This window comes from Tetrao urogallus (assembly GCF_951394365.1).
Source record: "Tetrao urogallus genome assembly, chromosome: 1".
NCBI lineage: Eukaryota > Metazoa > Chordata > Aves > Galliformes > Phasianidae > Tetrao > Tetrao urogallus.
This window is the reverse complement of record NC_136813.1, coordinates 74,349,422-74,365,397: the sequence shown is the minus strand read 5'-3', so window position 1 is coordinate 74,365,397 and position 15,976 is coordinate 74,349,422. Positions and strand designations below refer to the sequence as shown.

Below are 15,976 nucleotides of genomic sequence, written 5' to 3'. Positions count from 1 at the left end.
TCATCATCGCCCTGCACTGGTCAGCCCTGACAGCACTGAGCTCTTCACACATCAATGAAAGCTGGGCAAGTTCCTCTCTCCAGCATGGCTACAGAGTTCCTAGCAGTAACAGTACTGCTGTACACACAGGAAATGTTCAGAGACAATCTTGTGAGTTGAGAAGAATATTTGCCAACTTACCAACAACAGGACTCGATCTACTAATTCTTTAACATTTTTGCTACATCAGCAGAACTATGGAAGAGAGAATGGAGAACCATTCTCTCTTCCTCGGGAAAGAGGTGATACAGTTTCCTCTGCATTCTATCTAGTATTAATTTAATAAATAGGAGAAGGGCATTGATCAGCAAGGACTGATTTTTTTTTTTCTCAGACAGTTTGTTCAAACGAATGCTTTTGAAATGGAAACTGTTTACCTTGCATAATTATCAAGTCACTGTTTATATTTAAAGGCTCAAATAAAGATGGCTTGATCTATGAAGGTAACCATTCACTGTACTTAGCTCGGCATTCTTTCTCTTTCAAAACTGAATTACCACATACTGAAACAAACACAGAAAATTATCAGGTGTAACAAACACAAACAGATCCATAAAGAAGTGCACGATCATTTTAGATACAACATTTAGATGCTGTACTGAGGAACATGGCTTAGTGGGAAATACTGGTGGATTGTTGGACCGGATGATCTTAAAGGTCTTCCAACCTATGATTCTATGATATGTCAGTGAACACTTACACATGCAATCTCACTCTGAGGAAGATCTTTATCTGGGATGTGCAATAGCCTCGGTAGGACCTTGCCCTGCCCGGTCTTGTCTTGTGGACAAAACTATTTAATTGTCCAAACTGGAATAGCTAATAACAAAGCAAAGACATAAAAAGGGGCACCTTGCATGGTCAGTGCATTCTCCCAGATGTTAGGAAGCTATGTTCTAGCTTCTCTTCTTGGTTATCCTACCTTGCTGGAGATACTCTACTTTGTACTAATGCTTACAGAAAAAGTGGATCAAGGAAAGCAAGATTTGGTGTGTGGGAAGCTGCTCTTGCTCCATAGTTAAGCACAAGCAGGTCCCAACTTCTGTTCTAGTCCAGGAACACCAGGGGCTTAAAGCTGATCACTTTCCTGTGATCTGTAAATTTGCAGTACTGGATTTAGATGTGAATTTTGACCAGTCAGGGTCTGTTAACAGTAGCCATGAGCATAGCTGCATGAAACAACTGTCAGAAACACAGCTTTATTATGCCTTCTTCTGTCTCTCTCAAAATGTTAACAGCCTCCCAAAAGCAGGGAAGCTTTATTATTTTGTATGGGATATCACAAATATTTAAGGACTAAGAAACACAGAAGAATGTTTTCAGGCAACATATGCATAACACACCAACATTTCTCCTTGAATATCCGGTTTTGGTCTCCATGTCAACTACTGTATCATCATCACAGCAAATACCACACCATACAGAATATGAACGAACTCATATTATAGGCCTTAAAGCTAAGCATGACATTTGATTGCACCTCTCAAAATCTAACCTCAGTGACAGTGACATTATAAATTTACTAACTCCTACGGTAGACTAACAACTAAGTATCTACTTCTTTGTTGGTAATCAGGTACTTCAGGTGGAAAAAGACAGAAAACAGACTTTTCTACTTTTAGATATTAGGAGGAAGCTTTTCACACAGAGGGTGGTGAGGTACTGGAACAGGTTGCCCAAGGAGGTTGTGGATGCCCCATCCCTGGAGGCATCCAAGGCCAGGCTGGATGTGGCTCTGGGCAGCCTGGTCTGGTGGTTGGCAACTCTGCACATAGCAGGGGGGATTGAAACTGGATGATCATTGTGATCCTTTTCAACCCAGGCCATTCTATGATTCTATGATTCTTTGGAACACTACTTATTCAATGAATAACTCAAGTGAAGTAAATGGAGGATGACAGCAGAGGAAGTCCCTATTAAACATGAAGTAGTCACTCACCATCTTAAAAATGCAACACACATATTTTTTCTTCAGAATCATTGAAAAGCTCTTCTCAAAAATCACACATAAAAGAAAAAACAAAAAGTGCCATACGGTTATTTCCAATTTAATAGCAGGGGTTTATTAACCAAACGCAACACGAGAACTAAAATGCAAACACAGAAGAGCACTTAACCTAAATAAAATTTCAGGAAAGACTCAATGTTACAAATAAACGATGTTAGTTTTCAAACAGCACCACTGATAGCACAAGGACAATAGCTCTTTTGCAGCTTCCCAGGAGTCTGCAGCTCTCACAGTTTGTCACTGATCAGAAATGACCATCTGACTCCATCTAAGCAACAGTCCCACTAAAAAAGTTCCAAATCCAGAGAAAAGGCTGTTGCTCATTCACACAGTGACATTTAGTTGAATCAAAAGCAATGTGTTATGAAAACAGATTTTTGTTAACAATTCTGCAATAAGTGTTTAGACTAAAGTCACCTTTAGACTTCTGGATCCATATCCCACATCTGCAACCACTGCAGCAAAAATAATGTGTTTCCTCATCACTTTACACTTTCCTGTTGACGTCATTCTTATTTATCTCTAAACAAAACTCTTGGCTGCTCTGATGCCCCCTGATATCTCACTGCAGCCATGCTATGACACACCCCAAAGGGAGGCCACCTACTTATTTCAAATTTGCTCCTCCTTCCTCCCTACCCCAAAGCCATCATATAGCTAATGGGAGAATGTATAAGACCAAAAATGGTCCAAAAAAAAACCCCAATCTGGTGCACAGTTTTTGCAAAGTGTATACTTATATTAAGTCAATGAACAACTGGATATGAAACATAAGCAGCATTGTGTTTAAGATGACTAACAAGTAGGTGACATACCCTAGCAGCACAGCACACATCATATCCATGAAAGGAGCAAGGTTGATAATGTCTCTGAAATCACTCAGTATAAGAATATTGGCCCCTTAAGAGATAAAGCAACATTAATTAGAAGCTTCCATCACAAGAACTGAGATTAAAGCCAATGACCACTGCATCCATGAAAATTTTCCATGGAGTTCAATTGGCCTTGGAGCAGACCAGGTAAAAACAACAACAACAACAACAACAACAACAACAACAATAATCTTTGTTTCTTCATTTGAAAACCAGATGGGCATTAGCAGCTTCATCCTATCAGTGGTATCTTCAATGAGGTGCAACAGAACCTGAATGAAAGCCTGCTGTACAAAGCAATTGGTTCCATCATTCACTTTGCAATCTCATGTGCAGCAGTTTTGATCTCTCTCTTCTTTTGGAAATACAGTTCCTACACATGTCCTTAAAACAAACTAGCAGCTGTTAAAACAACAAAGCAGACCAATACAAATATACTTAGGATAGCTTTTACAAAAATGCCCAGAATGCATTTTTAACCTCTTGTTAGAAATACACTGTTGGTTTGAAGAAATTTTTTTATGCAGAGACACCGTCAGTTGCAAGCAAGTGATCAAATATGGGTGATAGGAAAGAGTTATAGCTCAAAAAACAGATATTTTTTTTTTCGTAATTTCCAAAATAATAAAAATTTAATATTTTTACTGTTCTCTCTTATGAATTGTAACTTATAAAATACAAGTTCTCTAACATTAAAATACATCTGTGATTGAATAATAAACAGCACTAAGAAAATAATTATCTGACACATGATTGTGGATAGAGACTCTTTTCGTCTAACAAGTTGGATTCCTGCTGTGCTTTCAATCCACACGTCCTCTACCATCCTACAGAAGCTGGTAACATCCAGGAACCCATCTCAGAGGATGGGTTTTACATTTAAACACCAATTCTGGAATTCTGTACCTCTTAACATTCAGGATAGGAGGCGTTGCAAGAATATGTATAAATCAGGGGCTCTTGGCATAAATAAAATACTCTCATTCATTTCAGTGGCAAACTGCATTTACACGTTAGGTTAGGAAGAGGGAGAGAAGAGGGCAAAGCACCTGCCCAGAGCCATCTGACAGTTTGGTATTTGCTTTCTGTACCTTCCCCATCTACAGAGGCAAGCAGGTGCAGCAGGGTGTGGAGGGCAAGCCGGGGACCCACCATGTCACCTTGGTGGCTGCAAGGCCGTTGGTGCACACGCTCTGCTGCTGTGCAGTGTGCTGGAGGTCACAAGACAGTTACAGGGCGTAGCTGCTCCAGCTGCGTTTCCAAGGCAATTCGTTCCTTATGGACCTCCTAGAGGATGAAGAGAGACATGTTGTCACTTTTTCAGCACTTGCACATAACCCCACACCCATGAAGAGCAGCCTGGCAAACTGCTGGCGCTGAGAAGAGGCCCGGGGCTCCACTGTTCCAGTAATTCTCCTTGCTGTCCAAAAATACCACACCACTACCACTCAACCACAGATAATATAGGCAATAAATAGGTAACAGCATAGGCCCATTATGTGAATTAAAGCTCACTGAAGGTAGCAAATGGAAGAAAAGAAGGACTATAGATAAACTCAAGCAAGTGAGTTAAGAAGTTATGTTAATATCGAACAAGGAATCAGACTTTCATCTTGACTAGAGAACAAATGTAAACTGCGGGTCCCTTGCCTTTCCCAGGCAAATGTGTTCATAATATACAAGTAAAAAAAAGAGCCATAGCAGATACAAAGCGGAATTTGGTAATATCTTCAGATTGAGGGAACAATAAAAAACAGACCTGATATTTATAAGAAAGTAGCCCCTTAAGAACACGTTAAAAGACAAGCCAACAGGTGCCATGAACACCCAGTACTACATGATTCCATAAAGAGCACTGTTTAGCCAGTCCATGTACACCAAACGCGTGACTCCAGGAGACAGTGATGGAGCACAACTGATCAGATGACAAGGTAGTTATACCTGTGGTGGGTGCTACCATCACATTACCTGGGCTTCTCAGAAAGACAAGTCCTTTAGGCTTATTCCAGCTGCCAACAAAGCCGTATGCAGATAGGTGGTAACTTTTCCTACAGTGTCTAATTTAGGCACACATACAATACAGTTATTCTCCTCCAGAAAGTGAGGAAGTAATGCAGTAGGTTTCATCTGAAAGGATGAAGTAGATTCTCTGCTGACCCTGCCACACAACCAATTGTAGGGAGCTTTGTCACTGATTTTCAATGCATTCCTTACCTTCAGCTGCTGCTGGAGCTCACTGTTTAACCTGGCGAGCACAGCATTGGCTTCTTTGTTTTTTCGTATAGCAGTCTGAATAGCCCTTTTCTGCTTGGAAGTCTGTCTGCCAGACAGATAAATAGAGAACATTTCAATTAACAGCCCCAACAACAGCCCCAACAATGCCAGAAGACCAGCCATCCATTCTGTGCATCTACACACTATACACACCGGAATATGCTTCAAAGATAAGTACAAACTACATATTTAAATGAAGAAAAATGTAACCCCCAAGTGAGATGGGGGTTGAAATAAAGCGGTCACACTCCTTAATTCAAGTGACAGAAACATTTTAGGCTGTCTCAATTATCTTAAAATTTGATTCAGCTTAAGAAAAGCCCTTGCATAGCTGTACTTCCTGCAGTGTCTGCATTTTAGTCGTTTTCAGACGCTTGCACAGTTTAATGATTCAGGAGTGGTTAAAAGAAAACACAAAAACCATTCTATTCAGAAAAAAAAGGACATCAGCATGAAAATACTGACTCATATTATTTTGAAGAACTACTGATTCTAGAGCTTCTTCACTTAGAAAATTTATCTTTCTCCCCCCTCCTCCCTCAAAGTAGTTATTTCTACCAAAACCACCTGATGTCACAAGCAGATACAGGTAGATGACTTACAGACTTGCCTTATCTCTTTGGCTGTGAAAATGAAAGATTCCTCACCTATTATCATTATGACTTTACAACCCATGGTGACTGATTTGGACTGATTTGCTGTCAGGCAGTTAGATATAAACAGAGACAGCTCAATATATAAAGATCGACCTACTCTAAGAGATGGAGGTAATGAGAGGAAAAAGGAAAAAAAATGGATAGAAAATAGTACGTGAATATCCAAATCCCGTTCCAGATAGGTTACTTTAAGGTTTTACATAAGGCAGCAAAAGTTATTTAATGATAAATTTTATGTAAAACAGATATCCTATTTAAATAAGGTCCATAATGGTATGCTGTCCTCATTAGCTCACTCTCTTAACACAGTTGATGGCACCGATCTTTACAACAGGCTCTTTTGCAGCACATTCTGGTCTTTATGCTATTATCTTCCAGTGAACCATCAGCTTTCTGCTTCACTATTTTGCTTCAAACTGCTCTCCACAGGCTATAAAGTAAAACCATCAGGAAACAAACAGTAGCACACACACACACACACACAAAAAAAACAAAAAACAAACAAAAAAAAACAACCCAGGAAGATATAGCCCCATTATTATTTGAATTTTTAAGGAAAGTGATCGACAAGACAGGGTTGAGACATTAACAAATGCTATTCTCTGTTTTTAAACCACTACGGAATTTGCACTCCCAAAGGACAAAGCAGTGCATCCTATGAGTCTTATCATTTCTTCTAATCTCCATCTCTGAAACATAGATGTGGTATGTTGACAAACAGCTTGCCAAGAACTGCTCAACTGATTGGGGCAGCTCCATTTAGCTTCATGCAGAATCAGATGTCTTTGTAAGGCTTGGGTGGAGGCAGGCTAGTCAATTCCTATTGAGGGAGATGCATAGAAGCAAAAGGGCTTCAAATGCCTTCAGTTACCATTTCTTCTTCCCCTTTTATACTGCTATTAAATACATACATATTTAAATCCCTCAGATTTGTTGCTAACAGCTTCGACCTGTTTTTATGAGAGCAAACAACACATGCTGGGCTTGGCACTATATTATCACAAATGGTCTACAGCTCATTTCTAACCCTCATTGTAAGGAAGAAAAGTCACAAGGATACACATCAAGCATTTAACAACTTAGATTCTTGGGCACTGAATTAGTTCTATCTGCCCAAGCAAAGATCAAAATTCCATAAGATTTGTGCAAAGTGAAAACACACACTCACAAAGCTAAAAGGAGTTGAGTTAGAGATGCTGACTGAACAGTAAGGCAAGGCTTGCTCTTCAGATGTGCCTTACCAGGCACAGAAGTAGGACAAATCAGGACTTTTTGCAGAGGATTACCAACTTAGAGTCATTACAGCCTTAGTCTGCACTGGAGTGGCCAGATGACAATTTCAGAAACCTGTATCTTGTGAAGAATTCTGAAAGCCAGAAATGTTAAGCACAAAATCACACAAAAAGCAAACCCTGCCACGTCAGATCTGATGGCGCAGTTAGGCATGCATGGTACAGCTTGTTTACTTTTGGACTGGAAGGTGAGGCTTTGCTGCTGGCTGGGAAGAGGTCACATTTACGGTAGGAGAAAGCTCAGGGGTCTCCAGCCCCTGCACCTCTGTCCGGAGCTTCCTGCGGGCCGGTTTGGAGGGCGGTTGAGCAAGAACAACCTCCTGCAAGGAAGAAGCACAGCAAAATTAAGTCAGGTTGTATGTATCCCGTCACCAGGTCGGGACAGAAATTGCTGACATCTGGCCTAAGCTTTCGTAATTTAAAGTGGAACAGGGCTTAATCTAAATTCAGTAATAGCCTCTTGGGTTTTTGACTTAGTTCAAAGGAACAATAACTCCTATGACCCTTTAACGAGTGAAATGATAACACTGGTGTTTCATCTTCATCTGGATGACAGGCTCTTCAGAACTGGATTGTATTTGGGAAAGGGATAGAAGGGGTGTGAACGTATACACTAGCCCTAAGTTGGCCCCAAATCATCACGACCACAGTAAGATTTATTTCTCATTGCGCTCAGTCAATAGAAACCAATCATCAATCATTTCCATCCTGTTTCCTACCTCAGTCCTTACCCCTCTGGCACACATTCTCTTCCTGCTTCTCCCCTACTCTCTTACATGAAATAACATCAAAAAAAGCTTAGGAAGACACATGCATGCAAAATCAACATGTTGGAAGTGTAGAAGTATAGTTACATCTCTCAATAAATTAAATCGTAGAGAAAATCCACTCTGCAGGTAAAACAAAAAGCTTTAGATTTTTATGCCTGTAAGCAGTAAGAATTGTTTTCACAACTTTAAGTTAAATCATCCTTTTTTTTTTTCCTTTCTTTTTTGCAATGGGAAGTGGGTTTAGTGGCTTTATAGCTGCTTTTACGCTGAAATATAAATATGTGTCTTTCAGAGCATTTAATTACTAGATCGCTTCTACAAGCAATATAACTTTTACTGCTCTATTTCAAAAATGAAAAAGCTAAGACTCAAAAAAAATGAAGTGATTTGACAAAAGTTACTTATTTGGTGTCACAATCAACAGCAGAGATCAAGTTTTACTATCACTTGCACAGTCTGTGCTACTGGGCCAGGCTATCTGCCTTACTATGGTTTGGTCATTTGTTAATAATATAGGAATAAAACTACACAAAGAAACATGCAGTGACAATGCAATCCTAAGAAAAAGAACTATAGTAAACAGCCTGACTCAGCAGAAGAGACGACTATGACTGGCACAACATCAAAAAGAAACCCCAACATAAAGCCATTAGTAATTAAAATTATTAGAATAATTAGAATTATAAGGAGAGAAGGGGTCTAGATATTTAAAAAGAAACAGTTCTGCCATTACTTTAAAAACAATTCAGAATATGATGAGACCTTTTAATCCAGACATTGGCATATCAGCACTGCACAGATCTCAGATAACATTGTGCTCTGAAATCCTATGCTTGCACATAGCTTATGATGTATGGCAGGAAAGGAACTTGTGCATGCCTTCAACAGCTATGAACTGCTGGGATTCCAAGCACGCAACTGCAGTCTACCTTAAAACTCCAACATACTACGAAATCCACAGGATTAATCTATGTTCCATTTCAAGCACAGTACTGGAAGAAATACCCAATACCTAAAGGCAAAAGGGCTCTTTGGCTGTTGTTGCACCAGCCCTACAAGGTGAGTCAGAAGTGTGCCAACAATGTGCTTTCTGCACCCCACAGCCAGGTGCTGCTCTGTATTTTTCGGAGCCCAGTGGGAAGAGGATGAGCATGAAGAACCACCAGAATTTCACTGTCCCAACAGGGCTGCAAAGTAGCAAGAAACAAACGGGGCTAGGATAGAAATTGGATGTGTTGAACACAGGTAGAGCTAGGACACTGCCTGGAAAGCTTCATCATGTACAGGAATGGACACCAGAGCATTTTTCTGCACCTCCCATTAGGGAGGAAGTGTGATGATGCTCCCTGGCAATAGACATATCACCTGACAGCAGTTCTTGACTGGGATGAGCAAAGGTTTTGTAGACGCTGTTTGGATGCTGAAGGGGATGGAGAAGGGAGGATCTGCCTTTGCCCCCTATCAAAATTCTGTTTTGTCTGACGCTGATGGAAGGAGGCATGGGGAACATGACCAGGAGCAGGGAAATGCTCATGGACACTGATGGGGCCATTCCATTCATAAGCCAGAATCTGTGAAGAATGCCACTACAACTTCAGTGATTACTTCACACAAATCATGTTCATACAAAAGCATATTAGAAATCGCACACTGTAAGCAAATATTTTGAGCAAATCTTCCCCACTGTATGTACACTTAGTAGCAAATTCTGACTTGCAGCAAAGAAGTACGTTTACATCAAAACTGAATCCTTAATAACTGGAAGCAAGAGGTGCATCACGATTTGGAAGAATTACAGCGAGACAGGGGTCAAGTACAATCAAATCCTTTTTTGTCTTCCCTAAGGCTTCACAAGCCCCCTATTGATTTGAAACAAATGGCAAGCTGCCTTTCTTCAAGCACGTGCATTGATGTGTATGTGTAAGAGCCTTCTTAATGATTTATCGGAGCTGATGTCACACACTATCCCAGTTCTCTCTAGCGCCTTGACCTCTGGAGAAGGTAAACATGTGAAAACGTAACCCTAACCCTCAGTTTAATTGCTTTAAATCTTAAAACAACTACGTTTGTTGATGAAGGCAAATCACTCAACAACGGTACAACACGCAGGTCTCACCTTTTTTGCTGAGCTGTTTTCTTCTGTCTGGGATGGGGGTCTATTCATCTGAGGATGTAATTCAACCTCAGATACTTGCTCTGTCTGTAACAACAAATCAGTCATTTACTACACCCACAAAACAACTAGCAGTCACATACAATAATGTCAATGTAAGGAAACATCATACACAAAAGAAAAGTTACTTTAACAATTCAATGGGAGGGGAAATAGAGTCCTAGGGTGACAGCTGAATGGATGACATATGTATTTTGTTGACTTCTAATGAAACCATTTTCTTGTGTTTCACTGTGCTAGGAAATAAGAGAAAAATTGTTTTGGGCTTTTCTTTTTTCTGAGAAAAGTTAGGAACTACATCCATCTTTAAAATATAAATGACCTCATTCCCAGAATTCCTTCCAGGGCTCTTCCTAAGACCTAGGTACTCAAATTAAAAACCAAGATGAGGGTGGATAAATGCTAGAAGGATCGTGGCTGCACCCCATCACCTTATCATCTCCTGAAACTGATGAAAGTTCACTGGCGTAAGCCTGTGTCTTTAAATGGTAAGGCTGGAGTGAGAAAGTATGAATTATACCAAAAATTCCAGTAAAGCTACTGAAAACACCAGCCATAAAAGAAAAAGGCGAATAATCTGCTTCCTTCCTCCTTTCTCATGTTTCAAACAGAAACCACGCTGAACCCTCAAAGCACAGGTCTACACTTCAGCAAACCACAGCTCCCTCCCAGCAGCGCGTCTGACACAGGCGAACATCAGAAGGAGGGTTAACCCTTGGTGGTGCCTGCCCTGCGATCTTCCAGCACCGTTCGATTTGCTCCAGCAGGACGTGGCACGGCACATCTGCTACGCGAAGGCACCGGGATTTGGAGCTGCCTGTCCCTGGGCATGCTACAGCAAACATGGTATAAACAGGGCACGCCTGTTTTCTGTCTAGAAAGCCTCAGCTGGCTTTTGAAGACGGGAAGGCAGGCAGCAGTGGGGAGGCTGAGGGCGCTTGGCACTCGCAGGCTGCCTCTTCTCTTCTTTCCCAGCTCCTGTCAAGTCGGAGCCAAGCTGACAGCAGCCCCCAGGCAGGACAGGCAGCCTGCCATCGTGCTCTCTCCTCCAGAAAGACTCATTTCCACCCAGGTGAAAGCTTGTGTTTAGAAAAAAGGAGTTCAAGGCGAACCTCAAACTTTAAAGGGGCTGGAATTTTAGCCAAAAAAATAATAACCTGTCACACGCTGAGGAACCTAATTTGCTGTTGCCAGATTTCTGCTTAGACCCATCAAGTTCTGGAGTGGTCAGAAGTTTCACAGCGTTAAACCATAGGTTAAAAAAATGACAGAATGTGCAGAATTTGGTGTATTTAAAAATGAAGGACTTTTCTCTTTTCATTCCACTTCCCTTTCTGTTGTAACAAAAACAATAAGAGCTCAGCGGAAAGCTGCAGGGGAAAAGCAGTTCTGTCAGGTTGCTGCTGCTCTTCAACCATACATGTTGAACATGTACACAGAGGAGAGAGATTTGTGATCTTTTTTTAAAATGCATGTGAAATTCCTCTGGAGAGGAGGGAGATTTGTCTTGGCTGACAAGATTGCTCCCCCCCTCCTCTAGGTGTGCCACATCTGTAGTGTTATCTATGGCAAAATAAAAATAAACTTACTGTTCACTACTATTTGAATATTAGTACCGTAAGCATCTGGATTCCAAAGAGCTACTGGTTAGCAACATTTCAATTCTGGAAACCTTTCTCATGGATTCAAGAGCTCCTTTTATATCTGTTGATTTCTGGTGCAAATACGAGTGAAATTGAAAAAGCAATCTTTTTTTTCTGTCTACAAAAATCAAAGACCTTTAAAATTGCATTTAATGCAACATAACATCTCTTTATCAGCAATCTGAATAGCCCATAACCTCCCTGACTTCTACAACCACTTTTTATACATTTGAAAGAAATCAAAGCTCAAAGCACTGCTAGCTGCAGTCTGGCAGATCTACGGGGCTTTCACAAATGATTTGGTGATAGCAAAGCTCAAATCCCCAGCAGAGCCACGCAATAAAGTTGGCATCAAATCACATCATTTTGACAAATCGCTCATTTAGGGACATCATCAAGAGTAAATCTAGTATTTCAGAGAGTCACGTAGTATGCATGCTCTCTAAAGTCCTCATGGTATAGCTTTGCTGCATAACACAGTGCAATGGTGGATGTGTGAGAGGCAGCTCTGAAACACCTTTCTTTGATAGGGGCACCAGAAACCCCAGCAATCTGGCCAGGCAGGCTGCTTCTGGTGCTCATGCTCTTGTTGGAATCTCCATCAAACTTGGCACCACAAGCAAGCATTCAGCAATTTATCCTACAGAATGGAGGATAAAAGAAACCAACTCTCTCTTGTTTATGTGTAGATAAAATGTGGTGTGTTCAAGCAATGCAGAAATAACCAAGTAGACTTGAACTCTACAATGTCAATTACAAATAAGAAGGAAAACTGAGATTAGAATAAGACAGTGGGCCTGGAGAAAAAAAAGGAAAAAAAAGGAAAAAAAAAAGAAAAAGAGAAAAAAAAAAAACAGGAAAAAACCCAAACCCTAATAATTGCAGAAAAACTGATTTTTAGAAACAGCCTTCCTTGCAGGAGAACATTATTTTAAAGTGAAGAAAATTGAAAAGGGGAAAGAAAAAAAAAAGAAGAAAGAAAAAAAAAAGAAAAAAGAAAAAAAAGGTAAACTTCGTGCCCCGGTGGAAGGAAATACAAATAGTAGTGCTAACACCAAAACCATGAGATTTTCAAATTTCCGACAGTTTGATCAAACATTTCCTAATAACACATCACATGTATCTGTATGCATATATTTGAGCAGCTGAGTGCTGTCTTGTGGCTGTCAGCCCCACAGTTGCGGCAGCTGTGTGGCTGTGGTACCTGCAGGCTGAGGCCAGGCTACAAGGCCAGCAAGAGGGGCTGCACACAGATCAGCCTGCAAAGCTCAGCAGGCACCGGGGCAGGGACTCGTTGCAGCAGGTGGATAGTAAAAAACAAAACAAAACAAAAAAGAACAAAAAAAAAAAAACCAAAACAAAACAAAGCAAAAAAATAACATAATAAAACCCCCACATTTGATCAGGAAAAAAAAAACAACAAACGGAGCTAGTTGTGGCGATGCAACCCATCCATGCATAATGAACGAAACCGAGGGACTGCCGTGTCCCTAAAGTGCCATCTAGTGGCACGCGGGACAGGCTATTTCTCAGCGTTTGGCTCAGAGGAGAGCACAATTAATAGCTGTCTGCATTATCCTGAGTCTGCAGACTGCTCCTGCCCCACAAAGTGGGCAGGCAGCAGGTGCTGACACCATAAGCCTCAGCTCTTCAGAGTCCGCCATTTGCTGGTCATGCAGAAGCTGGGTCTATGCATTAATAACTTGCCAGCAGAGCTCTGAGTTCCCACCTATGAACAAGTCTTTGCTACTCAAAGCCATGGGCTTCCGACACACGTGTCCAAGCATAAAGAATCCGCATGCTACTGCAGTGGATTGCATCCAGGGCCTGACACCACTTAACCCTGGCAAAAGCCTTCTGTGCAACTGCAACTTGCATCAATGCAAAGAAGGTTTGCTGATTCAACTAACCCTACCAAGTCCCCCAGGCAAGGCTTGACAGGCTTTACAAAATACATTTACAAGATGTACAACAATAAACTACCTCCCTCCATCATAGCAATAAGAAACTTTTCCTATATCTTGGAAATCTCTCAGTTATATCATACTTTACTTTGTAAAACTCAACAATATAAAGTCTTGACTATCTGGAGAGATTATACTGCTTATGCAATATGGTCTTCCAAAAGAAAATTCAGTTACAATAGTGTGAAATTGCTCAGATGGAAGTGTCTCATTCATGCCCACAGAATCGAGCAAGCTTCTGAAACAGCAAGTACTGGTATGGCTGGTTCCACATGCAGGATTATAGTAGCTGGGTAAAGAAAATCCTGCTTGCGTGTTCTACTAGCAGTACAAAAGACATTTTGCAGATCAGGACTGAATATATCTTGATTTTGGAAAGAAGTTCTAAGTGACCACAGAAAAGAGCATCAATTTCTTCTTTCAGTGAAGGGCTGATGGTTGGACTAGATTATGGGTGTCCAACATTTTGGCTTGCCTGCGCCACACTGAATGAAGAATCATCATCTTGGGCTGCATATATGTAGGTCACTCCAAAAGTAATGCCTCCCATTTGTTTCCATGGAAATTACAACAGATACAAAGAGCATAATAACGCTAATTGATAGAGCAAATTCTCAGCTACAGAACACTGTTCTTCAGCAGTCATCACCATGAGCATTGTCACCACCGATGAACAATCGGTGCTCGTAACAGTCTGCACCAGCGAATATGGCCCACTGTCAGCGCCACCACTGCTGAAATGTGCCGCCTACAACCTCACTGTGCCCACATCCACTGGTTGATCTCCAGAAACGTTCAGCAAGCATCAGTGAATTTCAGCAGGTGCCATCTTTTTTTGTATGGAGGACTTCAATTCCATTCCTTTGCTTTATTCACATTTCTATGTCAGACACCATCGTGTCAGACTGCCCCCCTGCTGCCATCTGTCACATGGCAACAACATGTACTGAAATACTGGTGAGAACATCCAACCTCTACTGCCATACACCAACATCCACCTCTCATGTCATGGGCCAACAGAATACAGTAGGAGGCATTACTCTTGGAGCCACCCTCATAAAATATATACTATCGTTAATGTGTATAAGCATCAAAACATTTTAATTTCTAATATTTTTTACTACAACATAAAAAAAGGAGAGCAACAAATTCATAAAACTAATGGGATATGTGGCCTTGTTTCTATGAAACAAATACATCAGCCTGGTTCAATGGCAGTGGCTGGCATTCTCAGTGACCTCTCAATGGGTTCCTCAGAGATTTTTGACGACATTTTATTCTTCGTGTTCTTCACCCTTGAAAATAGTTGTTCACAAATGTATGTAGTGCCAAAATGCAATGATACAATGGAGGTGACTATGAAATAAGTGGCATTTCTCTCTGCTAAGATAGGGATTATAAAAGTCCAGAAGAGAGATATGATCGAGTTTTTGAATTGAATACCTGACTCTAAAGATACCACCTGAAAATTTGCAGGTCATGCATTTATGCTGATTGAAAACAAAGTCACAAATTTACCCAAAAAAATGATAATTTTTTGGCAATCTTGAAACCTGATCTTGAATTCCTGTATCAGAATGGAAAGCATGGCTGCATATTTTTCACTGTTTAGAGCACCTTGCTTAGCCAATGAATCAAAATGCTTACAATTATTTGCCATCACTTGAGTTAGCACTGCACTGTGCCCCGTGCCCTGGTTTCATCCGTGGGGCTGGGTCAGGCCGCTCAGTGGGGCACATCCACCACCATGATTATGTGAGGCAGTGGTGGCTGCAGTGCGAGCTGTGCTGGGCCATGGGTTGGACATATCTGACTAGATTTGTTAGTGATCTTTTCCAAACTTAATCATTCTATGGTTCTTCCAAGTCTCCTGAAGAGTTTCCCTTTGCCTAGATCAACATCCAGTTATTAAGAGATGGTGTCACCTTTTCCCGTACTCATATATTCTCCCATTCTTGCTAAGAAGAGCCCTATCCTCCTCACTCTTCCTGACACAAGATAAAATTGGCCAATAAAGTCTCTGTAAAACGATCACAGCCTGAGACCAACCTATGGCCAATACTGAGCATTAGGACAGACAATTCCTCATCATTAGGAAGAGCGTTAGGAACTGTGAATGCTGTCTCATGGTCTGATCTTGGACCAGACAGTCATAACCTTCTCACTGCTCCACAAGACAATACTTAACAGTACCTTTCTAAAAGATCATGCAACACTCAGTTAAGTGCTGAGGACTTTGAAAGCCTCAGATTAAAAATATTCTTAACTGTACAAGAATGTGTTAC

The 15,976-nt window shown here is 40.9% G+C and overlaps 1 protein-coding gene across 1 annotated transcript in view; it reads right to left on the bottom strand.

The window, feature by feature from the left end:
- Positions 1–4,137: 4,137 nt before the first annotated feature.
- The window catches only part of REPS2 (RALBP1 associated Eps domain containing 2), a gene marked incomplete at both ends in the record, with an annotated part of 94,030 nt that continues 82,191 nt past the window's right edge, over positions 4,138–15,976 (bottom strand). Inside the window, 4 exons of the mRNA XM_079549194.1 lie at positions 4,138–4,206; positions 5,134–5,239; positions 7,316–7,461; positions 10,028–10,111. Coding sequence (XP_079405320.1) covers positions 4,138–4,206; positions 5,134–5,239; positions 7,316–7,461; positions 10,028–10,111 — 405 coding nt within the window. The remainder of the gene's footprint in view (positions 4,207–5,133; positions 5,240–7,315; positions 7,462–10,027; positions 10,112–15,976) is intronic.